This window comes from Diplotaxodon limnothrissa, linkage group LG4 (genome assembly GCF_057381915.1).
Source record: "Diplotaxodon limnothrissa isolate DT_005_m linkage group LG4, D_limnothrissa_male_GT1.1, whole genome shotgun sequence".
NCBI classification, from domain to species: Eukaryota; Metazoa; Chordata; class Actinopteri; order Cichliformes; family Cichlidae; genus Diplotaxodon; species Diplotaxodon limnothrissa.
In genome coordinates, this window is record NC_140599.1 from 11770164 (window position 1) to 11797104 (window position 26941).

Genomic DNA, 26941 nt, shown 5'->3' on the forward strand with positions numbered 1-26941 from the left:
TTATTTATGAGTTTCTCATTTTCTTTTTCATTTAAAAAAAATGCTGATTAAAAATCACATTAATGCTTACCATTTAATGAATCTGCTCCTACATTTACAATAGAGGAGAGGAAAGGAGGAAAACATTCAAAAGGAGAGGTAGGGAGCCAGATTAATGGAGCGAGGGGATGAAAAATTAACTCGCCCAGTTCTTTCTTTTGATGAAATGCCAATTAACCAATCTCTTTCACCAGTTAATCTCAGTTCCAGCCTTTTCCTTCCAAGTTTTCTGTTCTGCCCTAGTTCACTCTCCATCTCCCACTTCTTCGTTTTCTTTTTTTCTGGCTCTCTAACCCTGACGACTATCCCTCTGTTTCTCACACTTACTTTATTGTCATCCCTCTTTCCTCATCTCCCACACTCTCTGTCCAATTCTCCATTTATTTGCTTGTTGGACTTTCCTGCTGCCTCTCTCTCTCTCTCTGCGCTTAGCTTCACCTGTCAGCTCGGATCAAGGCTCTGGAGCAGCAACATGACAAACTGCCCTCTGATTCACTTATACAAACACACAGATGCACACACAGACACGAGCGTTTATTTGATGATGCACAGATAAACACACATACACACAATAATACAGTGACGCACAATTTCCAGCCTACTTCAAGTGGCACCTTTAGAATCTGCTTTATGAATTACTCTTGAGAAATTTGAGGTTACTGCCCCTGAAACAGTAAATTGAAAGAAGTGCTCTTGTAGTATCCTTGTACAGCTGTGTCGCTATAAGCAGACTTCATATAGTACGCTGATGTTACATATTCTTGTGTTCTGAGTGAGTGTCCTGGAGCTTGTTTGTCTGTTTTACAGCTTCACACACCATCACAACTCATTTATTAATCTTTTTTCCTCTCCTTTTAATCTCCTCTGTCTTTATTCATATTACAAAAATCTTTCAGATCCTTTGTTCAGTCTTTGGAACGTTTTCCATTTATTTAATCATTGTGTTCATTAAAAGAAATCATTTATTTAATTAAACAATTTATATTGAAGTGAGTCAAGTCAGCATTTCTAGGTGTATGTGGGATTGTGCTGTGCTCACCTCATTAATGGTTGCTCTTCTCTCAAAACAGCCTACATGCCGTATATGCAGGGGAAATGGATTGATTAGGAGTAGTAAAGTTCCTATAGCTGGCAGAGCAAAGGACGGATATAAATCCCCTTAATGGCTGAAGCTTTTAGCATGAGCTAACCGTCTGAAATGCTTATCTCTTTTACAGAAGTAGAGATGAGTGAAGGAAGATAGATTTGATAGACAGAGAAATGCCTTTATGAGGACACTTATTAACATAATGTGAATTTTTCCAACCCTGACATCAGCCAGCAACTGCAGTGCTGTGAACAACAATTTTTAAAGTATAAATGATGATTTGTTTTATTAGGGAAAAAAACCTCTCCAAGCCTACCTGGTCGTAAAAGTTCATTAGAGGACAATCTAAATACTGATAGCATCGATACCAATGCTGGTATTGGTATAGGATTGATAGCAGCGCAATAGGTACTTTGTTTCTAAGCTCCAAGTTTAGTATGTAGCTCGCTGAATTATGTTAAATTATTAATGTTTTATAATGAAAAAATATGCCTCAAACATGCACTATGAAAAACATCTGAACCTTTTTGCCTTGACTGCCATGTCTATCACATATTTATAACCCATAACCGAAGTTGAGCTTTAAAGTCCTTTAAAGACGCAGGCACATTTACGGTCAGTATCCAAGAAAAAAAAAATCAAAAGCTGGAAGTTTATTTTGTTGTGTTGGAAAATCAAAGCCGGTCAGAGCGGACACGCTCCATTTTGCACAACTATTTTTAAATCCCGGTAGCACTGCAACCACGTAAGCTAGCGCAATAATTCTTTTTGCATATGAAACCGGAGGAGTTTTACTTACATCTTATGCCATCAGCTTGTCCTAAGTCACAGTTTCCTTCCACATATAGCTTTACAAAAACTGCATAAAAACATAATATTCCAGAAACACACTTTGCCGATCCGATCAGCTGTTCATAACACTTCCTACGTCCATCAGCGTGAACTATCGCATGTCCGCCATGACTTGCCCAAAACGGGAAGTGACGTCGGAAATGAAACATTTGCGGAAATGTAGTTTTTTACCATCGGGGCATTATGAGCCTATACTTGTGTTTTTAAAAGTTATGTTTGACTTTATGACTTTCTGTGTCGTTTCTGCTGGAAATAGTTTATTTTGATGCAGATGCTGTTATTTTGCAAATTTGCATTACAATATTTATTTTTGTTTTTCCTGCAGTATATAAAAATTGGTGTATTTCAAAAATAAAACTATGAAGACACTTAAAATAAATTTCCTGAAACTAGTTTGTGCAACTTTTTTGTATTTACAGTTTTGAGGGATAAGCCTCTTAAATTTGTCTAACTAGAAATATATCTCCCTTAGAGATAGGGTGAGAAGTTCGGCCATCCGGGAGGGGCTCAGAGTAGAGCAGCTGCTGCTCCACATCGAAAGGAGCCAGCTGAGGTGGTTCGGGCATCTGACAAGGATGCCCCCTGGGCGCCTCCTGGGTGAGGTGTTCCAGGCATGTCCCACCGGGAGGAGGCCCCGGGGCAGACCCAGGACACGCTGGAGAGATTATATCTCTCGGCTGGCCTGGGAACGCCTTAGTATTCCCCCGGATAAGCTGGAGGAGGTGGCTGGGGAGAGGGAGGTCTGGGCCTCTTTGCTTAGGCTGCTGCCCCCGCGACCCGGCCCCGGACAAAGCGGATGAAAATGGATGGATGGATGGATGGATAGAAATATATGTTAAAAAAACAATTTTCAATGTTTTTGTAGTTTTTTTGCACTTTTTTGCAATTTATGTAAGTACTATGCACTTAATGCATACATATTATTAAAATTTGGGCTATAACGGTTGTATTGATGTATATCAACTTGAAATGCTCCCAGAAATGGCACTACAACATGTAAAAATATAATATAAGCTCTGGGGGACTTGGTTCTATGGAAGGTCTTAAAGGGTTAAAACCAAAATTTTCAGTACTTTAATACGGAAATGGAGAAAACGTGAGGCATTAGTGCACCTTCCCAGGATTGGCGTCCTAAAGAGCATACTAAAATGACACCAAGAGTGCATCGACAACTCATGAAGAGCTGCAGCCATCACTTGCCTCAGTTAAGGTCAGTCCCTCAATGCTCTTCTGCATACCTTGGTTGGTTATTTGAGTTATTGACTGGCCATTCCTGTCCTCTGACAGGATATCAACCAGGTATCTTAACTGAGAGAACTGCCTCTCCCTGCATAGTTTCTCTTTTTCAGACCATTTTTGTAAAGCACAGAGATGGCTGTGTGGAAAAATTCCAGTAGTCATTAAACTTTCCAAGTCACTGTAATCCCCTTTCCTCCCTGCCATGTCTACACATCTAATTGCATTGTGTTGCTGTGATCAGCTGATTAGACTTTTTGATGTTAGCAGGCAGGTGAGGGGGCGTACCCGATGTAGTGGATGTCTCCACTGAGCTAGAGGTGTAGAAAAATGTTTATAGCAATGCACAAACATACTGTGGTTAAATGTGCTTTAAAATTGCAAATCCCTGAGTAATTATGGCTTTGGACATTTGTTCTGTTTGGGTTTTTTTTCTTGCACTGACAATTTATAATGTTTTGAGTGTTGTGCATCTTGCTGGCTGGCCTGCTCTTTTCATCTCCAAGCTCTTAGAAGCATTGGAGGTTTGTCAACAGGGTGGACGTGCCTTTTGAAATGGCCTCTTTTTTAAGTGTCTTGGAGATGGAAGAGGAAAAGGCAAGTCAGGGAGGCAGAGAGGTGACAGTTGCATTCAGTCAGTCATTTCAGACATTTCCCATTAACAATATTCAAGTCAAATATCAGTTTTTACATGCAGCGAGCAAGGCAAGTGACTGGGCACTTTTTTTTTTAAGGAAAGGTTGTTTAACTGAAACAAAATCCACAACTCAAACACTTAAAACTAACAGCAAATACTGAAGAAAAAACATTGATTCAAGATAATTTAACCCAGTCTTGTATTTAGAGTCTCAACAGAGAGAACACTGAGAGAATATGTATGCATCCTTTGACCCAATGAAGGTTGCAGTTTTTCATTTTTGTTTCCTACGGGAAGAAAAACAAAGCTTTCTAATACCTTTTTTTTTACATATGCAGCACACATATCACTCCTCCTCCCTCTTAAGATTTATCGCATTCATTTGTCCCAAAGTGAAGAGGAGTGGGAACGTAAGTGGAATGTCAATGTCAACACATTTCCCACTGACAAACACGGAGTAACCGAGGGAGTGAACGGAAGATGTGCAAAAAAGGTGAGCAGAGGAGAAAAAGCTCTTAAAGAGGGGGGGGGAGTAGAAAGAGTCACTTCAGGTTGCCTGTTCATTTTTATTGATGATTTTTATGATTTATAATCATTTATGATTTGAAAAAGCTTCTTATTTAACTTGTAGCATGTTGGATGACTAGTGGACTGATGCCAGAATCAGTGACCTCAAGGTCAAGGTCAGAGGTCAAGTGTCCTGACTGCAACAACTTGAGAACCAGGTTGATCTAGTTGATGCCATAAGTGGATCTACTAGGAGGCTGAGGGGTAGCATTTGCTGATGCCAATATTTTTGTACTCTAACAGAGACCTCAAAGGACTTTTTACTACAGCCTCATTCATCCATTCATAACAATTTATTCTGTCCCTTTAAGCTCTATCATGCACACCCTCACACTCACACCCTGATGGTGCAGTTTGGGATTCAGTATCTTGCTTTCCGATTAGTAGATGACTCGTTCATCTTCCTGAGCAACATGAACCCTGCGTCCACTTGCATTTTGTTGACTAACAAGCTGTGCAGGATGTACCGCGCCTCTTGTCAAAAAGAGGCTGGACAGGCCATGTTTGATAGCTACATTATAACAAAAGACACAATTTGGCAAATCAGTGTTTTTTTGGGCAAATTTCATACACGCACTTCATCAAATGCCACTGAGCAGTCCTTATCTTTCAATATAACCTCTTGTCTTCCTCTCCTGTCTTATCTTTCTCTATCTCAGTGTGAGGTTATCTCTCTTTTTTGCAGCTGGACCTTTAGCTAGCAGACACAGTGTGTTGCAGACTGCACACAAACCATTTGTGTGTTTGACCTGCTACTTAGAAAACCTTACTCTGATAACTCTGGTGATTCAGCATTAGGACTGACTTTCATTTTTCACTGTTTAGGCTCAAATTAAGTTTGATGTTTGAACGAGCCTGTTTTGAAAATGGAAGTTGTAGAAAGTACAGGTATTTGTGTGAAATAAAAAAGGTGTTAGAAAAATAAATATGCAAGTAGCTACTACCCTGGATATCGATAATACCAGCCCTGTATTTACTAGATATCAGATCCTTACCAAAATGGTCTCTGCCACTTCCACCAAGATAATAAAGACCCTGTATGTTTTAACAGTGAAGCTAAATACTGGGAATGAGGGGAGGGTTTATTGGTTATGGGTCTAGCAGCTTTCTTTAGCTGTATTTATTTGTTCCCTGAAGACAAAGCAGGCTGGATGAAGTGTCTTTGTTTGCTGGAGAATTGCAGTTGCACTCAAGAGTGCTTTTCACACATTAGTTTCTGCAAAACCCAGAAGACAGTCATAACATTAAGGGCTTTTTTCGTAGATATCATACCTTTGTGGATTTTGTGTAGTGCCTGCCAAGATTCCCATCACAGTAGAGTGGTATAATAGTTGTGATGCACTGTTGGGCTTTATTTTACTCATAGTAAATGGAAAATAAAATGGAGAGCAAACTGTTAATTATTTCTCAAACACAGAGTTGTGCCAATTTTAGTATTTTTGGATCCATCATGTAGAAAATTTCATTAAAAAAATTATTATTATTATTAGAAATAGCATCCCCTATCTGGACAAATCTTTTCCTCTCTGCTTGCCAATTCCTTTCAAATGGCTTAACACACAGCAGCCCGAGTATGTCCCAGACATGCTTTTTAGGAGAATGCACCTCATTCTGTCCTCCAGCGTTTTTGGATGTTACCAGAACCTGGAACAGAGAAAGCATTTCAAATCTGTGTTTCCAGCCCTCAGCAGAGCCTGCCAGAGAGCCTGCGCCCAGTAATGCTTGTTAATGATCTGGTAAAAGTGTTTTTTCTACTCAGCGGGCTCCAATTTTAGTTAGCTATATACAGCTGCAATATACACTTTTAACTGCCACTTTGTTAGGTAAGCCTGTTCAGTTGCTTGTTAACACAAACATCTAATTGGCCAACCATATGGCAGGAATGCAATACATTTAGGTATCAGCATCTCATGAGATGCTGAAGTTCAAAATGTGTGTCAGAATGGAGAAGAGAGGTAATTTAACTGTCTTTAACACGGTTGTTAGTGCCAGACAGGCTCACCTGGGTATTTTAGGAATTGCTAATCTGCTGGGATCAGCACACACGACCATCTGTAGGGTTTACAGATAGTGGTCTGCAGCAGTTCTTTAACTGACAATGACTTGTTGATTTCAGAGGATGAGAATGGTCTGACTTCTTTGAGCTGAGAGAGAGGCAGCAGTAACCAACCGAGGTATTTGCAGGAGATCATCTCTGAACAGACAGAACTTTAAACTTGAAGCAGATGGGCCACAGCAGCAGAAGACCACACCAGGTGGCACTGTTGTCAGCTAAGTACAGGAAAATGAAGCTGGTCTGATGAGCATCAATTTCTGCTTTGACCTTTTGATGGCAGGGTCAGGGCCTTTAACTCTAAGTAATCATGCATTACTTCCACACATTAGTCTACCTGAGTATTGTTTCTGACCATGTCGCTCCCTTTATGACCACAGTGTAGCCATCTTCAGGTGGATGCTTCCAGCAGCATGTCACAAATCTCAGATCATCTTAAGCTAGTTTCTTGAACATGGCGGTGACTTCTCTGTACTTTAATGGCCTCCACAGTCACCAGAGCTCAGTCCAATAGAGCAGCTATGGTACAGAGACAGTCACACCATGGATGTGCATCCATAAAAATCTGCAGCCAGTGTGTGATGCTGTCGTATAAATATGGACTAAAATCTCTGAGGGATGTTTCCATCACAAGCATTAAGGGGGTCCTCCACAGTACTTAGCAAGGTGTACTTAATATAACGTTGAAAGAGTGTAAATGCAAATATTGCCCTTAGTTACATTAAATTAATGCCATTCATTTAAACATTTAAACTCAGCCTGCTTAGTCTGAGTCACCTGCACTTTTGCCTGCATACTTGTTTCACCTAACAACTACTTAGGTTTTCTGAGTATGGATAAATTTGACATGAGAGAGTGCAGCGACTCATTAATGTTTCAATTCTGATTCTTGTGGATGTGCGATGTCGTCAGTGTATGGGTAAGAACAAGGCTTAGGGTTAAAGAAAAAACTCATAATTAAGTTGTCAACAGGCCACCACAACTGAGCGTCCTGTACAGATGGATGACTTTACAGTCTGCACCATGTAAATGTTAATAAGTTTAGCTCCTGTGGCTAAACTCAAGGCTAAATGTATGTGTATTAAGTGCATTTAGTTATATATTTGACTTTAGAATGTGTTGATCTGCGTATTTTTAAGTAAAGTCTGTGAAAAATCCTCTTTATTCAGGCGTCTAAGACGAAAACGTGTTAAAACACACGGACACGGGATGGCCACTGACTCGGAGGCACAGCTGCAGCTGTAGATTTAAAGATTACCGATCGTCGTGCGAGTTCAATGTTGACATTTTAGCAAGTAATATAGGCTCAGACACCTGAGAGGCCCAGACAGTTTATGAGAAAGATAACAGAGGAGGCGGGGAGGAAAGGAGGGAACGAAGAAGCATAAAACGTGGAAGAAGGTGATGAATGGAAAAAGAGATGACTGGAGAAAGAGTTTCCCTTGGCCGGCAGCACCAGTGTTGCGTCATGCTGACATTGAAATGTTGATACAACATCAGTATAATTAGAACACGTATATCAATCGTTTCACCGCTGCCAAATATGACTGTGTGATTGTATGCTTTTTCACATGTCTGCAGAACAGTCATATTAAGTCAACAGCAATTTTTATGCGATACTTTTCAAGGTAGTTGTTCACTTAAGGGTTAAATTTATCACACTTGTGCTTTTTGCAAGCTTGGCTATCATTAGCCTACCAAAATAGAAGTAAAGGGAGAGGGAGAGATGACAGCGTTTTAGAGAACTGGGCATGTCTCCAGTGATGATGGGAGACTTCCAAATAGCCAGGTAACATACTGAATTTAATACTTGGCTCATTAGCCGGAGCAAGAGACACGGCAGCTCCTGCTCACAGGGGCTCTTGCGGATTATGACAGTGTCGTCATGTGCTGTAACTGCAGGGCACGGTCCTGATTGATTTTCATTATAGCGCAGACACAGTGTTATTGTTCCTGAGTGCAAAAAAACACGCAGCCACGGTCAGGGCAGGGACGCTTTCTCACACTTTGTAAGGTGTTTTTGACGTCTTGTAAAAAAAGAAGCTGGCTGAAGTCTGTCTGCAGACTTTTGTACATTTTTTAATTTTTGTATGAAAATTCAGCATAAACTGAACCAGTGTTCTTCCTGGGATTTGTGCTTTGGTGCGTTTGTGTATGCATGTGTGACAGAAGTGGGGCGTGACAAACAATAAGAGGCGGGGGTAGATGTTATATCTGGGCTTTTTAAAACAAATTCGTTTTCAAGGCATTTTTAAAGGCTGAGCATACGTGTGTGTTTGTGCGTGTGTGTGTTTGTTAGAGAGGCAGAGAGAGCGAGAAAGTAAGGTTGAGTGTGTGTGCTAATCGGATACATGTTTGCTAGTTTGCAAAGGCATCAATTCCCTGGAAAACAGCTTGTATTCTTCCAGTCTGCTTTCTTTCTTTCCTTTTTTTAAGGAACAAAGTGCTTCCTTTAGTAAAACAGGAAACTTCTATTTGGAGACGGCAAGTGTGCAAATGGTAAACACAGCTCTGTGCTGTCTGTGCTACTGTAGATCGCTGCTGTTTTCTTATGAGTGTGAATGGGTGTGAGGAAGAAGGGAGAGGTTAAAGGGAGTGGAGCCAAAGACAGAAATGATATAGGAGTGGTATCGACTGTAAGCCCCGAAACTCTGCGGACTCATCGATCATACGGCATGTTGCACCTCTGATATACACAGTAAAGCACAGAAAAATAACACGCTGTAGGAAGAAAACCAGCCTGAACAGCTCTCACATGATTCTGATCTCACACTGTATCTCTTTTAGTTCCATTGCATCACTGAATGGCTATTTAACACACCAGTAACCTCTAGCTGAATTCTTATTAAGCTGCCTAACAGTAATTGAACAGATTCATAACCTTTGCTTGACGTAGAAGTGATTATGTGTCTGATTAATACACTGATTATTCTGTATGATGTGTATTTATGTATGTAGCTCATTTTGTATTCATACATTTTACTCTCCCTCAGCCTGAGCAGAGTCAAGCTGATCTCAACCCCCTAAGCACTCCTTTTTAAAGTAAGAATATCAGGGCGCAGGTGTTGCTGTGGCAAGGTTTAGGCTTTATTAATAGACAAAGCAGGAAGAGCTTTCCTTTAGGATCAGCACTAACAAGGCTTCCTGTTTCGGGGGAGCTGAAACTATTCTGATACATTATAAGAGCCGCAGAGGATCTCAGGGGGCAGACAGGTCACCTGCAGTTCCCTGTTTAGTTTCCTTTCTTTCAATTTTGTATCATCTCTAAGGTTTTCACAACATTTAAAGGTTTTGGTGATGTTTTTTAAAATATATTTTAAGAAAGAGAGATCACACTGGTATCTGGTGGTTCTACATCGTCTTTGCGTGACCAATTAATCTAATGGCTCTCTCCTTAACTGTTGGAATAACTGCAAAGCTCTGTTGCCAACATGGCTTCCTCTTCTTGTCCTTAGCAGGCGACCAGCGGCGGTGGTCTGCCGCGCAACCAGTGTAGGTGTAGGTGCCGCAGGTTCTCTTGCTTGACCAACGATTATCTTCCACGCTTTTCGATCTAAGGCGATGGTTCTTGCCTGCTCGGGGTCAAGTCGAAGGGCCTTCAAATCATCCTGGATTTGTTTCATCCATGTCTTCTTTGGTGCATTTCGATGCACCCTCCAATCGGTGGGGTAGCGGCTCGGGTCCATTCGACAAATGTGGCCAAACCAACGGAGTCGGCGGCGCTGGATTAGGTCGCCGATCGTCGGTTGGCTGCCGCAGCTGGTGAGGATGGTGTCATTCGAATGACGGTCGCGAAGGGAAACGCCGAGCATGCATCTAAGGCAACGCATTTGGAAAACTTCAAGCTTGCTCGGGTCGTGTTTGAGCATTGTCCACGTCTCTGCACCGTAAAGTAGAATGGGCAGGATCAGGGTTTGGTAAAGGCGGATCTTTGTTGCTAATGAGATGTTGTTCTTCTTCCAGACGCACCAGCGCAGGGAGGCGAATGCTGCCGCCGCCTGCCCAGTTCTGGAGCGTATCTCCGCTGATGATGCCACTTTCTTCTCCTCGACGAGGGACCCAGATATTGAAATTGTTGGACTTGTTTAACATGGCTTCCAGGCGAAGAGACTTCTTTCTTAGAGGATTTTGATTAACATTTTTCTCTTTTCAACCTCCTAAGATCTGAACTCTTTCATGGCATAGATTTACAATTTCTCTTTGTTATTTGGGCTAATTGGGACCTGATGGATGTAAAAACAAAGAATTACCTGGGGGTTTTTTTGTTTTTTTTTACCTGATTTCTGTTTCTGAGAAAAATGAGATCCACATATGAGGACATTCGTTTTAAATTTTGATAGAACAGTGGCAGTTATAATGTTCTGGTAGGTGGATACCAGGCTCCTGTAGAGCAAAAGCATGTGATGTCCACATATGTTGACGCCAGGTCCTAGGAGGTTAAAGATGATGCTGTCCTTTCTTTTATAAAGATATCCAGCCATCTAGCTTTGCACAAACTCATAACGACAATCAAAAGTGCACCAGCATTTGGCATCTCGCACAAAAATGTACTTTAAAAATCAGACTGAGGCGTGTCATTATTTTCTGTGAGACACAGTCTCAGTCAGCACTTTCAGTTCATTCATTTCTGCATTCTAGGTCAGTTCTCCGTGATTTAGGCAGCCGCAGTGTTTTGTTTCTGATTACAGCAATGAAGCAGTCTGAAGCGGATATTACACAGATTTATTCATATCTTACTGATAGTTACACCATGTTTTCTTGAGCTGCAGTAAATACCAGGAAAACTGCCGCACTGGAAAAATGTAGGAACTTTCCACTTTTCCCTCCCCCTTTCTCTCACTCTCTCTCTCTTTCTCTGAATTTGAGCTTCTGTGGGAGGAAGATGGACAACCCAGCTTTTCAGTCAAAAATGTGAGAAACTACTGGATAGATTGGTCACAACATATATAGGTGCTGGACTCTATGGTCTCTAACAAGATATTTGTGTGTTGTTGTGCAGGCAGGTGCACTTGCATAACGCATGCTGTGGGGAAATTAATCGATTTGCATGCTCACTTTGCCTGCATTAAATATATAACAACGTTATAAAGGTTAGGAATGGGTGAGTATGTAAGTGTTTGCTACTGCTGACAAGAAACAAACATGGTTACGATAAAGCACATTCATTAACTTGTGTAAAAAACACATGTATAATACAGATGGCAGCAATACAATACTGCTCTCTAAAGCAAGGCGTGCCAGTTAGATGAGACTAATTTGTGTCTTTTGATCCTGCTACAATGTTAAGAGAATCACTAGTAGATGATGATTGCATTGGTGTCTTTATTTGCAATAAGAAGAAATGGGAATGAGAGGAAGAAAAAAAGTCAAAAGTGAAAAGGATAAAGACTGAGACGAAGAGAGGACAATGGAATGAGACGAGCACACAAAAGAAAAGCAAATGGAAGCTGAACAAGAAGGGGATGAATGTAGATAGCAAAGCAAAGAAGTGAATTCCTCCCTGCTGTGTTATCCCATTCCTCCTTTTGTGGTTCCCCTCCGTGGCACTCATCTTCCTCTTTATTTCATCTCTGTTCCTGCACAATGTTGAAACTGCACAAAGATTTGAAGGAAGGTATTTTTGGGACTATAAAGCAAACGGACAGATAGAAATGGAACAGTGGGAAGTTTATGTGGGAGAATGATGAAGGGGAAACGATAAATTTCACAGAGAACAGGTCCTTCTCGATTATTTTATCCTCTGTGATGTGTAAGCTTGATAGTGTCTGTAAGATAAGAGCTGAAAGGTGACTACTGAGAAGGACAAGGGCCATGGAAGAAATCAAAAGATGGATAAAAGAATGGGAAAAACACTTGGAACATCCCAAACACCAAATAGTGGCTGGGATCTCACAATTTATAACGGAGAAGTAAAGAAAATTAAAGTTTGTATTAGAATACAACACCTTGAATGAAATAATTGTGTAGTATAAGGTGTATATCCCTATTGCTTGTTATTAGTAACCACACAGACATGTACGTAGGATAATTAGGACAGTGATAAAAGTGTTTGAACTTCCTGTGTTATTGATTGATGATATAGTAACAAGGTAGGGCTGTTCGATATAACGATATATATCGGATGACGATATACAAACATCTATCGTTTCATTTTACGCTGTCGTTTGTTTCGTGGTGTTACAAGATAAACTGTTTACAGCAATATTTTTTCATCGTTTTGATGGTCACTGTAGTGGTTATATTAATTTTCTCTCTTTCTCTTATATTTAATATAACCACACCACCATCGCGTGTCCGCTTGTTTATTTTCCACATAAACCTTTCACAATAAAGCTCAAGATCCTGTTGAGGCTTTTCAAAATACACTGAATCACATGAAAGAGTATGCAGTGTTTACGGATGGGAAGCAAAAAAGGCCCGGCAGGTGCTAAAAATAAACCTTAGACTCAAACGTTAGAATAGGCTTTTCCCTGCAGCACGCCGTGTAATAAATATTCACAAAGAAAACGGCGGCCGTTACAACTTATGTCTGAAAATGTATCGTTTCATGCATCGGTTAAAACATTCGACTCCAGCTACACAACACGCAGCTGGAAACACTTCACGCAAGTCGAGCTGCTCGAGATTCACAGAATTTACAGAAAATGTTACATTTTTGTGATTTATATCGTTATCGGACGATAGATGTCTTATATCGGGATATGAGATTTTGGTCATATAGCACAGCCCTATAACAAGGACATTATAATATGCTAATTAATCATCTATGCGGGCCTCATCAACTGGTAAACATTTGATGAGCTTAATTTTTCAACTCAAATTTGCTCTGTTTACAGATGGCTATCTTCACAGTAGTGAGCTAGTTGTGAATACAGAGCTCCCATGGAGAAAGCTAACTGGATGATACAGATTTTGTCCTTTAACCATTTAGAAATGAATGGCTGTTTTTTTCTGTTAACTTAAGTGACCTAAATATCACCATACGTGGTTTAGTAGCAGTATTTATCACAAAGGATCCAGATGTCTTCCTTTCCAACTTTTCATTAAACCACCATGAACAGCTGTTTCAGTGGAAACTACCATTAACTAAATAAAAAAGAATTAACTGCATTCAGGCTGTGAAGCCTCTTCCTTCAATTTGTTAAATTGCAGGTAAATGCCTGGGCTGTGTTTTGTGACATCCTACAGTTATGAAGGCCATTGCCAGTTATTGTGCAGCTAGTATTTAAAACTGAGGTCCAAGATGCTGTAGAACTATTAGAGTTTGAAAGGGTCTGCTGCTGAGTTCAGTCGATGTAACAGAGTTGCTTCCTTCCCTTTATGGAGATTTGCCCTGCAGAAAGCTGAAAAAAGTGCATAATCGAAGCATACTGAACTCTGCTTTATAGGAATCTTTAGTAGCTGCGATATAGACGAATACTTATTTATCATTTTAAATTGACAGCATTTGGGCTTTTGCAATTGTAGACTATTTGAAACCTTAAGTGTTGAAGTTAAATATCATAGCTGGCCAAGTGGAAGGAGCTTTTAATTAAGCTGTTTGTACTGTTGCATTTGTTTGAAGCAGCCGAAGAGGAAAATATGAGACTGAGGATAACACGCATATTTATTTCATTGAAAAATACATGTTGCAATATGCTTGTAAATGCCGTAGTTAGTTCATAAATATTCTAGATAGATAGATAGATAGATAGATAGATAGATAGATAGATAGATAGATAGATAGATAGATAGATAGATAGATAGATAGATAGATAGAGAGAGCACAGGGTGAGTGATAATGCTTTCTATTGTGTGCGCTTCAGCAAACAGCTACATGTAAGCAGTTGATATTCTGTCAGGTCGACTTGTAGCCAGCATCAGTCTACAGTGGGACAAGACCATTACTAGGATCACTGGAGTGAAAATAGAGCCCATGCTGGACGGCATGTTCCCAACTCCATGTAGACTGTACACAGACTTATACCCACACAAATATACACAGTCACAAAGAAGCTCAGAGACACACAATGCGACTCACACAGTCAGCGGAGTTTAACTGAAGTACTTTCAGAGAAAATATAGACGTAAGTATATCCACTTGCAATTGTGCCTTCACAAACCTCCTACAGAGCCTCCAAATTGCAAAGTCAAAAGTGACACAGATTGTTGTTAACAGCCCACAGCTAGGCTCAAAAATAAACCTCTCATTATGAAGCGATCACACTCCATTTATCTGTATTGTGGTTTCTCTTTGAACAGACAGTGAACTGTGGTGCTTTAGCTCTTTATGGTAAACGTGCTGTAAACTCTCGTAACGTTGGTGCGCTTATTTAAATGAAAATAAGTCTGTAGGATTGATGTTTTTTGATATAGGTGTTTGCTGAAACATACATAGATAAAGTGTTTTTGTTTTAATCTACCAGAAACCTTGACCAATCAGAAAGAGCAGTCTGTATACAACCTAAAACTCAACACTCAGGGAGAAAGGGCATAAATAACTGAGTGCAACAGAAATTAGTATACAAAGATTGTATCATCTTGAAACTTAAGATGCATGAAGATCAACCTAAAGTAAAATGTGGAAATTACACCTTTGAAGACGTACAGATTTTGCATATCATCTGATTATCTCACATATTTTGGTACTAATCAATTAAATACGTTTCTTAAAACTCTTTCAACAGTTTCCAGTATTTTAACAGTGTGCATAATGTACACACCAGTACTGTATATCAATTATCATGCACATTTTACTGCCCAGTTTTTGCCACAAAGAGTGTTGATGTTGTGCATGAAACATGAGAGGGGAACCAGGTAGAAGGAGGAAATACAGGAAAAAAATGGGAAGACAAACAGGAAATTAGAAATAGTGAAAGAGAAAGGAAGGGGGACGTTTAAGATTCAGAGAAAGTCTGGCGATCGGCTGATGTGGTTCACAGCCACTGCAGCAACAGTTGAGCTTAAGAACTTCAGGGCTCTGCAGCAGTCTGGTCTCACTGCTGCACTGAGGTGTGGTGTGGAGTTACAATCACAACGCAACTGATACAGCCGTCTCTAATAGGTAAAAAATTCACACCGTATAAGCGGAAATGCAAAGTATTGATAAGCATTTCCAGAAGGATGCATCAACCAAGAGTAGCAATGATGAAAGCAAAACAGTACTCTATTACAAGTAAAAGATATTCATACATAATTTTATGGAAATATAAGCACATAAAGACGTGATATCCAGAAAACTGAATGTGTCAGTCTAGTTTCTGGATAAAACACATGGACCTGATATCCTCCAGAGCAGCATTCCAATAACTGAAACACATGAAAGAAAATTTTAAGGCTGGCACATAAAAGTCAGAGTCAGCTAAAAGCAAAATGTGTGCTTTAGTGCTTTTTATGTTTGCATATTCTCACCGCTTTTAGAGTTGAGCTGCTGGTGATAACTTTGGCATTGTTATGTGTTTTAAACTGTGGATTTAGTGGCAAAGTGAAGAACAGAAACACAAAGTGAAGTCAGTAATGGACTTTGATGGCACAAACAAGACTGAGGTAGAAAATATTCACAACCGTAAGCATCTCCTTAAAGAAGACGATAAAACGGATAAACAATAATTCCTTGCTGATTTGAGTTAGCTGTGCACTTTGGGAAAGGCAAAGTCTATTTTTCATACCGCAGCAGCATCAAAGAATTTATTTTCAGATTAAGCTTTGAGGGAGACGTGCATTTAATGAGCTAACTCAGCCTTGCTGCGTTTTCGAGATAGAAGCCAAAACACGCTTATGTTAATGAAAGGTGAGAATAACAACAGCACTGACAACAAAGGCGATATTAGCACTGCTGCATGCTTTACATCAGTGATGAGTTACAGACACGTCAGTTGGAAGGACCTGGTTTTAAGGCATTCCCTGTGTTTGTCAGGTTTCGTCACTAAACATCTTCATGGTAACTACTTTACACATTATTTTGTTATCAAGTTGTTTTTTCCTGGTGTTGTTCTGCCTGTTGCAGCAGCTTCCATTGTGGTTGTTTTATTTATAATGACTTTATCATGGAGCTTCATGAAGTGTCACAGAGCATCGTGGCGAGACATTGTCACATTCACACTTCTCAGACCACAGTGTGACCTTACATAGCTTCAGGACTTTTTTGGAAAGACAGGGATGTTAATCTAAAAAGAAATATGGAGGGATTGCAGCGGTTGTGATTGAAAAGTGGTGTTATTCCAGACATACGGTGAGTAAAATTAGTATTGAACGCGTCACCAATTTTCTAAGTAAGTATATTTCTAAAGGTGCTATTGACATGACATTCTCACCAGCTCTCGGTAACAACACATCCAATCCACACATCCAAAGAAATCAAGCTATAGATGCCCATAAATAAATTCATGTACAGTAATGAGAAATCACACAGGGAAACAGTATTGAACACATGAAGAAAGGGAGGTGCCTATTAGCTGGTTCAGTCCCAACTGATGGCCTATAAAAACGTGTCTTATTACCAAGGTGTCACACAAGAAACCGCTCATGACGGTTAAAACCAAGACATTCAAAACTGTAATGTTGCGAAACATACTGATGGCATTGATTAGAGAAGAATTTTAAACTACTGCAGGTTCTGGATTATGGCACTGTTGGGGTCATAACCCAGAAGTGGAAAGAACATTATTTCACTATAAATCGACCAGGTGGAATCAGTAAGTAAAAATCTTAAAAAAGTGTGTTTAAAGTTTGCTGAACAACATTTAGACAAACCTAGGAAATACTGTGAGAATATAGTCTGTCAGATTAGACCAAGATTTAACTCTTTGGATGCCAGAATAGACACCATGTTTGGAGTTCAAACGGCACTGCATATCACCCCAAAAACACAATACCAACAGTGAAGTTTGGAGGCAGGAACATCATGGTGCGGGGCTGTTTTTAAACATACAGCATTGGCGCGCTTCATATAATTGAATGAAGGATTAATGGAAAAATGTACCCAGACTTTCTTGATAAATATCTGCTCCCATGTACCAGGATGATGAAGATGAAACCAGGGAAGACAGTTCAGCAAGACAATAATCCCAAACACAGCCAAGGAAACTCAAGTGGTTTCAGAGAAAGAAAAAGAAGCTGCTAGAGTGACCCAGCCAATCACCTGAACTGAATCCAAGTGAAAATCTATGGGCAGAACTACAACTCAGAGTTGTCCCAGAAGGAACCTGCAGGATTTGAAGCCAAAATTAAACCTGAGCAATGCATGCAACTAGTTTCTCCATTCAGGAGGCATCTTTGAGTAAACACATGGTTTGGATTCCTCCATCAGCTGACGCAGCAATCATTAAACTGACTGTAGCCATGATTAGTGGCTTATCCACCTGACTACCCCCTATTCTAATTACTGGATGTGCAGCTGATCACTTTCTCCAGTATTCAGTTCAATTCAGTTTTATGTCTATGGCGCCAACAACAGTCACCCTACAATAGAAGAGCAGCCATCTGCTATGACTGGCTGTTGGTGAGGGGATGAAGACAGCAGTGCTTTGACAAGGACAGATACACACAAGCTTCACCATCTCATACAACAAAAACTGCATTAATTTGAGATTTAAGATCCCCTTATTATATTATATTTAGGTTTGTATTCATTAATCTCTCTCTCTCTTTTTTTTAACCTTTTTGAGCTTCTTTCTATGACAGTTCATGTTTTGGCTGCTGTAACACTGTAGTGCCCTAAGTTTGGGGATAAATAAAATATATATCTTGTTATTTTAACAAATTTAAGTCTCATCATCACCCTATAGTCTAAGAAACAAACCAATTACACTAATTGCACTCCACAACCCACTAAGTGTTGTTTCATCTGGTTATTGCTTTAACTATTTCAAGAAAAGCAGAAAAACAATTGGAGCTGTGTGCACATATTTATCCAGTGGCTCTAAACACCTGTCAGGCAATGATAAAAAGTGGCACTGTGCCTGAACAATAACTGAAATTGAAAGCACTTTTGATGAAACACAATACTGTAAAGGAGGAGAATGGCCGACGGAAACGGTTGTTTAGATCCCCAGTGTGTCATTCAATCACCTGTAACCTTGAACACGCAGCCCTCCAGTGGAACAATTTCCGATAAGTGGTGCATTGTGCCCTGTGTGTGTGTATGTGTGTAAGTACATCTATCATCCTTACAAATTGGGGGCAACATGTTGCTACTTTCTACTCTGTCTCACTTCTTCTGCCATTCCCATAATTATTTTCACCAAGTTTCATGTGTGCACTTCACGTACTCTTGTGCCTGTAACTTTATAACCATATGACATGAGACACCGGTTGATTCATTTTATTTCTAATATTTACTAAAATTAACATTAAATGATATTCAGACCAGAGCCCACTTACTTAATGCAACTGCAACTTGGACTTTATAGAAAGGTTATAAGAATAGTTCTATTTTGGTTTGTTTCCAGCATTCACCGAAATTGGCACAGAAATGTTAAAAATGGTTTTTCGTTGCATCCAATCAGCACTGGCAGAAAAGCTACCGAACAGGAAGCCGGAGCATGTTTCGGTAAATCTTAATTTACTGACATCAAACGTAGTGTTTGATGTCAGTAAAAGAAAAATTGTACTACTAGACCAGTGAGGTTGTATCAATTGGCAAAAACAGTGGTGCCAGTATAAATGTCCCAGCAAACTTGATATGTATAAAAAAAATATGTGAAACAGTATTAATTGTTGAGAGAGTCTATGAGTTTGAATGCACTTTATTTGACCTGTTTTCATGCTGTGCTTATCCTGCTAACTCTGCCATTAATTCACAACATGCACTCGGATTATTAATGCTGTTGCTTGTTAAGTATTGTTTTATGATAATTGCTTAATGCGCCACTGTGTTTTGATTAATGCTGTACAAATAAACTGACTATAGTGTGCAAGGTGGGCTTACAACAAGGCATTCCCAATACAAGTGCCTTCTAATTTTTGGCATTATCAGCATGTTAGCCAATGTGCTTTCTGCATAGATTATTTGGAGACATATCTTTAGGCGTTTTTTTTTTTTTTTTTTGGTAATGTGATCTTGTACAGGTCCATGAATGGCCCTTGTCTACAGCAACTTGTTTTCCTCCAGCGCCTTCAGTGCCGCTGCAGTCCACAAAATCACAAGCTGAGCTCTTATTAATGTGGTATTTTAATTCCCTCAGATGAATCACGTATCAAAAGATACAATTCATTTTTAATTTTGCTTCGCAGCAGTTCCCACACAACAGGTGCAGACACAGACAGACTGACGGCAAAGCAAAAATACCAAGAACCACTGGGGAGGCGAAAAGCTATGCCATAGAGGAGGGGGAGAGGGCTCACTGTAGGGTCGTAATGAGAGGTTTGTGTGTGTGCCCAGGTGCACATGTGTGTCTTCTGCTCTATCATTGCACCACTGGCTGTTGTGATTGCTTGACCCAGGGTTTCAGCGCATTACCACCTTAACAGCTTTGTGGCTGGATTTATTCGTTGACTGCACACACACATGCACCCAAACTCACATACACGCATAGATTTGTCGCCCGCAACCAGGTGAAGGTGTCTCTCGGTCAAATGTATGCAGGCTGAATATGAATTTTCAGTTGTTGATGGACATGCAATCGATGTGATAAACAGTTTCACGGAGGCGCAGCCTTTCCTGGCAGAAAAGTGTCTCTTACAGACAAAACAGACACTACACTCACTGGCTACTTCATTGGGTACAAGTGTTCAAGTGCAATTAATGCAGATATCTAATCAGCCAATAACTATCTCTACATGCATTTAGGCTTGTAGACATGTTTGACACAACCTGAAGTTTAAATTGAGTGTAAGAATGTGGAAGAAACGTGATTTAAGTGCCTTTAAGAGTGACATTGTTGTTGATGCCAAATGGACTGGGCTGAGTATTTCAGAAACTGCTGATCTACTGGGATTTTCCTGCATGACCATCTCTAGGGTTTACAGAGAATGGCCCAGTAAGTAGTTCTAGTTTATCAGGCAGAAACACCTTGCTGATGCCCAAGGTCAGAAGCCACAGAGCTTTGTGCTAACAGACGGGCAACAGAATGGTCAACAATTGGACAATCCGATTGTTCAGTCTGACGTCACTAGCCGTGTCTGGACCTAAACTCCGCTGCAGGTCCATATATCAAACGATCACTATGGCATTACTGAGAGTTGAAAAACTGTCTAAAGTCTTTCATCTTTAATAAAATGATCAGCATTCTGCTCTACCAGGTGTAACAATTGAGTTTAACATCCAGGCATCCATGAAAATGGAATTTATGACATTTAACGGAGTTAGAAGTTAGCAGGGAGTTAGCTCGCTAGCTTCTATCTAAATACAATATAGCATGTCCTGACTGCGGGGTTTTGGAAACAAATTAAAACGTACAGCTCTGCTATCACTTCCAACATAAATGAAGACAGAAAACTAAAAAGCAGTGACATTTGTAGGGTTACTGAAGTTTGGCTAGCTGGTATATAATGATGTGCTACGTGACCACTAGCGACACAGCTATGTTAGCATACTATAAACAAGCTAACTTTTTTTCCACTCGATAAAGGTTAACGTGAGTGTTCTCGGTGCTCAGGAACAAATGTAATCGCATGGCAGGATGCTGTAAAAGGACCAAACTTCAGCCAGGAGAACAACTGAGATAATCCATCCACAATACGAGGTTAGTCATTCATATACTGCTGCATGGGCTGGGCTGTAGCTACATCCTAAGGTTTTAAAAACTGAGCTTAAATAAATGATTAGAGGTAATAAAAGCCGAGGGAGGTCAACAGTGATCACTGACTGTTTTAGGAGCTTTTTGAGATCAAATAGAAGAAAATACATAACATTAAACATGTTAACAACACAAAAGCCATATTAAACGCAGACTACTTTAGGCCCGGAAGTAGGATTCATCGCGTCATCACTGAACAACCGGATAGAAGATTGGAAAAATGTTGTATGGTCTCATGAGTCTTGATTTCTGCTACAACATTCAGATGATAAGGTCAGAATCTGGCACTGCCTTGTGGCAGCGGTTTAATGCCGCAGTCTGCCTAAATATTTTTGCTGAATATGTCCATCCTTTTATGACCACAGTGTACCCATCTTCTGATGGCTGCTTCCTGCAGGATAACATGTCATGTCATAAATCTCCAATAATTTTTAAACTGGTTTCTTGAACCTGAGTTCACTGTGCTCAAATGGCCTCAGCACACTCCAATAGAGCACCTTGTGGTTGAACGGGAGATTCACATGGATGTGCAGCTAACAAACCTGCAGCAACCGTGTGATGGGATCATGTCAACACTGGCTGAAATCTCTGAGGAATGTTTCCAGCACCTTGTTGAATACGTCATTAGCTTAAAAGGCAAATGACAGTCCAACATGATGCTAGCAAGGTATACTTTATAGTGGCTACTACTGTCAGCAGGACTGATAGCCTGTTCACACTCCCAAACTATCACATACTGAACCCTGGTCAGGATCTGTTGCCTTTACATTGTAACACAGTGAGTTCCCTTTCAGTGTCATTTTTCAATAGGGTTCGATAGGAGTCCCTTAACATCTGACTGCAGGGGAAAGTGGTCTGCTGGTGTCATCAATAAGGGAGCACTAACCAAAGAGTGTCATGGTAAACAAGTTAATGTCAGAAAAGCAAACAGTGATAGAAATTATAGAACTGAAAAAGAATGGTAGGTTTGTGAAATCGTAGGAGATGCCACCTCACGCTGGACGTCGATATTAAAGAGGTACCTGTGTGTTAAAATATGGTGTTTCTCTGTGGCACATTGTGAGTGAAAATGTCTTGGAATCCCTCTGGATTAATCATTCACTCATCGGAAAAGCTTCCTTTCTCATGGCTTGTTCCTCTCATCCTTCCATCCACCACATAATAATGCTACTACAGACTGTCCTTTCATTACTGGTCTTTGGTCACATCAGTGAAGTGGTTAGCTCATGTGTCATATCTCGGGTTCTCCTCTTTCTCCTATACCAACACACACTCACACACATACTTTGGCAGATATGAGGTAAATGGCTGTGTTTAACAATGGGATAGTAAAATGAGCGAGTCCCCGGTGTGACTTAATATCATCCCTCTGTTCCCTCTGGATATCTTCTCACTCCTGGTTTTGTCCCTCTCCTGCAGTGGTCATCACTCTGTCTCTGACCTCTTTCCCATCCTGTGAGTTAATAACAAGCTTGCTTGGAGACCTTTGCTTGAATCCATGATGTCTGCATTCATTTTGTGCTTCCATTAAAGGCAAGCATGTTCAAGGTGAATGAACAAGTGCTTCAAAAAACACATGAAGACAGATTTGCTTTTACAATAGTGTGAAACTTTAAAACTATTGAATCTGTTAAAGAAAGCAAATCAAATGTTCACCTTGTGTCGCTATTATGGAAATTTTACCTCCTCGCTGACTGTCAGACTCATGTGACATTTAAACACAAGAATATCTTTTCCTGTCTTTTTCAGCTGTCTCTATGATCATGTACAACCCTTGAAAGTTTTACATTCTGAGCATAAACCAAACAACAAGCCCTCATTCCAAAATGCAAAGATGCAAGTAACATGGGCCTACAGCAAACATAAAAAAAAAAAAACAGTTTATTACAGTTACATTTAGATCTTCTTCAGTACTGTGCACACTGTCTCACTACAATAGCTTAATAGGATACTTGATTAAATTTTGTTTTTCTGAACTTTTCTATTTCAATATAAGAATGATAAGTTTAAGTACACAGGCAAAATATTGGATAATTATTATTCGGTTCAGAAAATGTATATTATGACATAAAAATATATATTTCATTTAAGAAAAAGGTATACAGTATTGTCTCTAAGATAAATAAATACATTATGGCATATAAAATATCTGATAAAAGAAGAAGATGTGACATGTTCACTGACTTGCTGTGAACCGGAAACTATATACCTCATCATAGAAACAACCTGATAGCCTGACAGTACCAACAGTATCAGTATTTGCTATGATACAGCTATTAACTGTGATAAATGTGCAAAAACTACAGATCTGTTGCTTTCTGTTGCAAATCTGTGGCCATCCACATAAACATAAATTCACATTAATCAGAAATAAGAGAAGAATTATTCATAACACAAGGGAAAAGACCCAGGGAAACCGAGTTAACGATAAAAACCGATAAAAACCCTGAAAACCATAAATTTCACAGCCGAGCCTCAACTCTCATAACTTGGTATCAAACAACTTACGGACCAGTACCGGTTGATGGCCTGGGGGTTGGGGACCGCATAGAAACACATTGAGCTCATCCACACAGACTGACTCAGATGTATTGCACCATGTTGGCAATCGGTGTGAGAGTGATTCCAGTCACTCCAAGTCAAAACGTGATTGGTCAGACTAGACAACCTGGGCAATGGCTTTGCCTTTGCAAATGTACAATTGGTCACCATAACTACTCCAAATGGGTTGGCGAATGCAAAACAATTCACAGCAATTACCGGCAACCCCTTATTTTTGCTGGTCTCAAGGAGGTTATCCTATGTTTACTCTTAAAGGGAGTGAAGCATTAGAGGAGATAATGTGATGTTGCTGTAGTATCTAAAAATCTTCTGTTGGTTGTCTATGTAACAATACGTATATACTGTATGCAGTACTGGTCTTGGCTGATATTAGCTTTGTTTACTGATATCAGCCTAACAGAAAGCAGTGGATGATGTTTATCTGCTGCGTTGATTTATGTCTGGCAAAACTGTGACGAAAAGTAGAAATACTTTAAAACAGTTAAATTACTTTTATAATGAGTATGTTTCCATCTCCTGGCATAACATAGGAAACAAAACCCTAAACTGACAAAATGAGATATTTTATTTTAAAATGAGCCTACAATAATGAACAATCTAACTGGCACTTCTTTGATTTTGCTTTTTTTGGAGGGAGTAAGTGGTTTTGCTTGTTTGTTAATAAAAATGCTGAAAATGAATATTAATTATTTTAATCTGGGGTGATATTTGCTTAGACTTAGAAAATTGACTTGATTGTTTTTTTTAAATAAATTTTGCATTACATGAAAAATTTGCACTATTACCATGAAGCTGTTTGCTTTATTATAGGATGGACAGTTACAGTAAATACCATGTGATCAACCTATGTCACTTCTATTCTGCCGATTAAAGGGATACACGTAACATTTCTGAACATTTATTTTCACATTATGCCTTGAATGTGGTGAAGACAGTCAACCAGATTTCCGAAGGATTTCTCAAATAATCCTTGGACTAAAGAATTCAAATTCACGCAGTTGTTTGATTCGGGTAATAAAATGTGCCAAGCGATGCCATCTTTCATTGTGTTATTGGTGGCATGGTGCAGTTTAACATTAACAAGTGCTGATGTCTACTGCTTCTTCCTTCTCCTCCTCTTCTCCTCTTCATCATGCTTTGGGGAGGTTGAGAGGAAACGCGGCGATGACAGGATTTTAAAGAAGCTCTTACTCTTAACACCCAACAGGCTATCCGGTCAAACCAAGCACTCCCTCTCTCTCACACACCCACACATCCACGCACATACACCCACCCCCACCCCCACCCGTTCTCTGTACTAGAATTAGCCACTGGCTGCATTCCAGTCAGATCCGCTCAATATTCCACCCTTCCAAAAAAAAAACAAAAAAAACAACTCTCTCTTCTCATTGCTCTCTGGAGGCCACACATTGCCACAGTCATAGTTGTGTCACAGCAATCAATCACCCATCAATGTGAAACAGCTACACTGATGCAGAGAAAACACAACGCAACCTCACTGTCATTTCCTCCGAAATCATCTGTCCTTTGGAATCTCCATCCTGCTGCCTGACCTCCATCCTGTGGTCTTTCGCTCTTTCCCACCCTATCACCATATCCATTGCTCCCTCGTGGTTGCAAACTTCACACCCATTATCACCTCACTGTGATTCACTCACTTTATTCATTACCGAGCTGGTGACCTTCTCAGCCATGTGTTTTCCCATTTCACATATGTTGAGAATAAATACTTGAACATTCAGAGAATGACTTGGACATGGAGATGGGATGTTATGGCTGTGAATTGAAATGAGTTTCAAAGACATGTTTGCAAATAAGCAGGGTTATTCTCACAGAAAAGAAACTTTCTTCTTTTTCTGTGATACAACTCCATAGTTTGACATTTCTCTCTGGCTGAGAGCACAGGAACCCCACCCATCATCAAAATCGTTCTTTGCAAGAAGCAACCAATCAGGAAAACGCTGTCTTAAAGGGAGTGCTGTCTAAAAGAGAGAGGATACTAGGTAGGGAGTTGCACAAATACCCAGTCATGCAAAAGCTACGCTAGTAGATTTAGTGGATAAAATGTAGAGCTGGAAATTACCAAAATGAGTCTAATAAAATTTGGTTGCACTGCTACTTTGGTTCTGTTGGAGTTGCATGCTAGCCCTATAGTCTGCTAAAATCAGAACCAACTTATTGTCTGAATATGTAGGTGTGGCCAGTAGAAGGTTAGCTTAGCTTCACATAGAGAATACTACCCAGAAAAGCAGCTTTGTTAACTGGCTGCTAGCTTTAGCAACTTTAAAGACATTTATCTCTCATTTGGCAAAAAACTTAATTTCCTCAAAAATATTTTTACTTAACTCTTTAGTCGATGCCCAGTATCATTCATCTATTGCATATCACTTCATTCATTGTTTTACTTTTCTCAGTTCCTACCTAGAGTTGGTCATGTCGGTCTGCCCTCCTTGACTCTTCTCCAGCCCAAGTTTGGTGAAAATCCCCACCAGCACCATGATGGCCACCACTCCACAGATAATATACACAATCATGTGGGTCCGATCCCGGTCCGGTTCCTCCTGGGCTTCTGTAACAGGTGCCACCGGTCGTCCCGTGTTTGCCCACACAGGTGTGTCATAATTTGAACAGGATGTCTGATCCAAACTGTGGATTTTGAACTGGCAGCAGAAGCGGTAGAAGCAGGAACCGCAACAGAACAGGTAGATACCTGCGTTACAGTTAAAAGGTGGGTCCCACTGGCCCATCACATCATAGTAACCCCAACAGCGGTTATCCCCAGTCGGACCTGCTTGCTCCTCTGTGTCTGGTGTCGGGGTTATTAGCGCTGCTTCTGGTGACGTAGATGGTTCTGTTGTCTGGTTGTTGGAAGAGAACTGCGCCAAAGCCTGACCTGACGGCTGAAAGTTCAGACCTCCCAGAGAGATCAAACCCAGGAGGACGGCTAAAGATAAGTTCACCAAGAGTGGATGAATGATGGCAGCCATCTTGGTCTTACTCCAGTATCTTGTGATGTTAGTCCTGATGTGTAAGAGTTAATGACAGTTCCAACTGAAAGCACCTAGGTGTTAGAAATAAAAGAAATAGAGAGTTAAATATCCTCCTTGCCCAGAGCTGTTAGTTATAGAAAATAAATGAATCTTTTTGCTGTGCAAGCAGTGCAACTTAATGAGATACAGTATCAGTGAAAC

The 26941-nt window shown here is 40.1% G+C and overlaps 1 protein-coding gene across 1 annotated transcript in view; it reads right to left on the reverse strand.

Annotated features, from left to right (window-relative positions):
• LOC146633359 (protein shisa-8) overlaps positions 1 to 26737 on the reverse strand; it is a 132494-nt gene extending 105757 nt beyond the window's left edge. Inside the window, exon 1 of the mRNA XM_085351451.1 lies at positions 26172 to 26737. Coding sequence (XP_085207577.1) covers positions 26172 to 26737 — 566 coding nt within the window. The remainder of the gene's footprint in view (positions 1 to 26171) is intronic.
• Between the last annotated feature and the right edge of the window lie 204 nt (positions 26738 to 26941).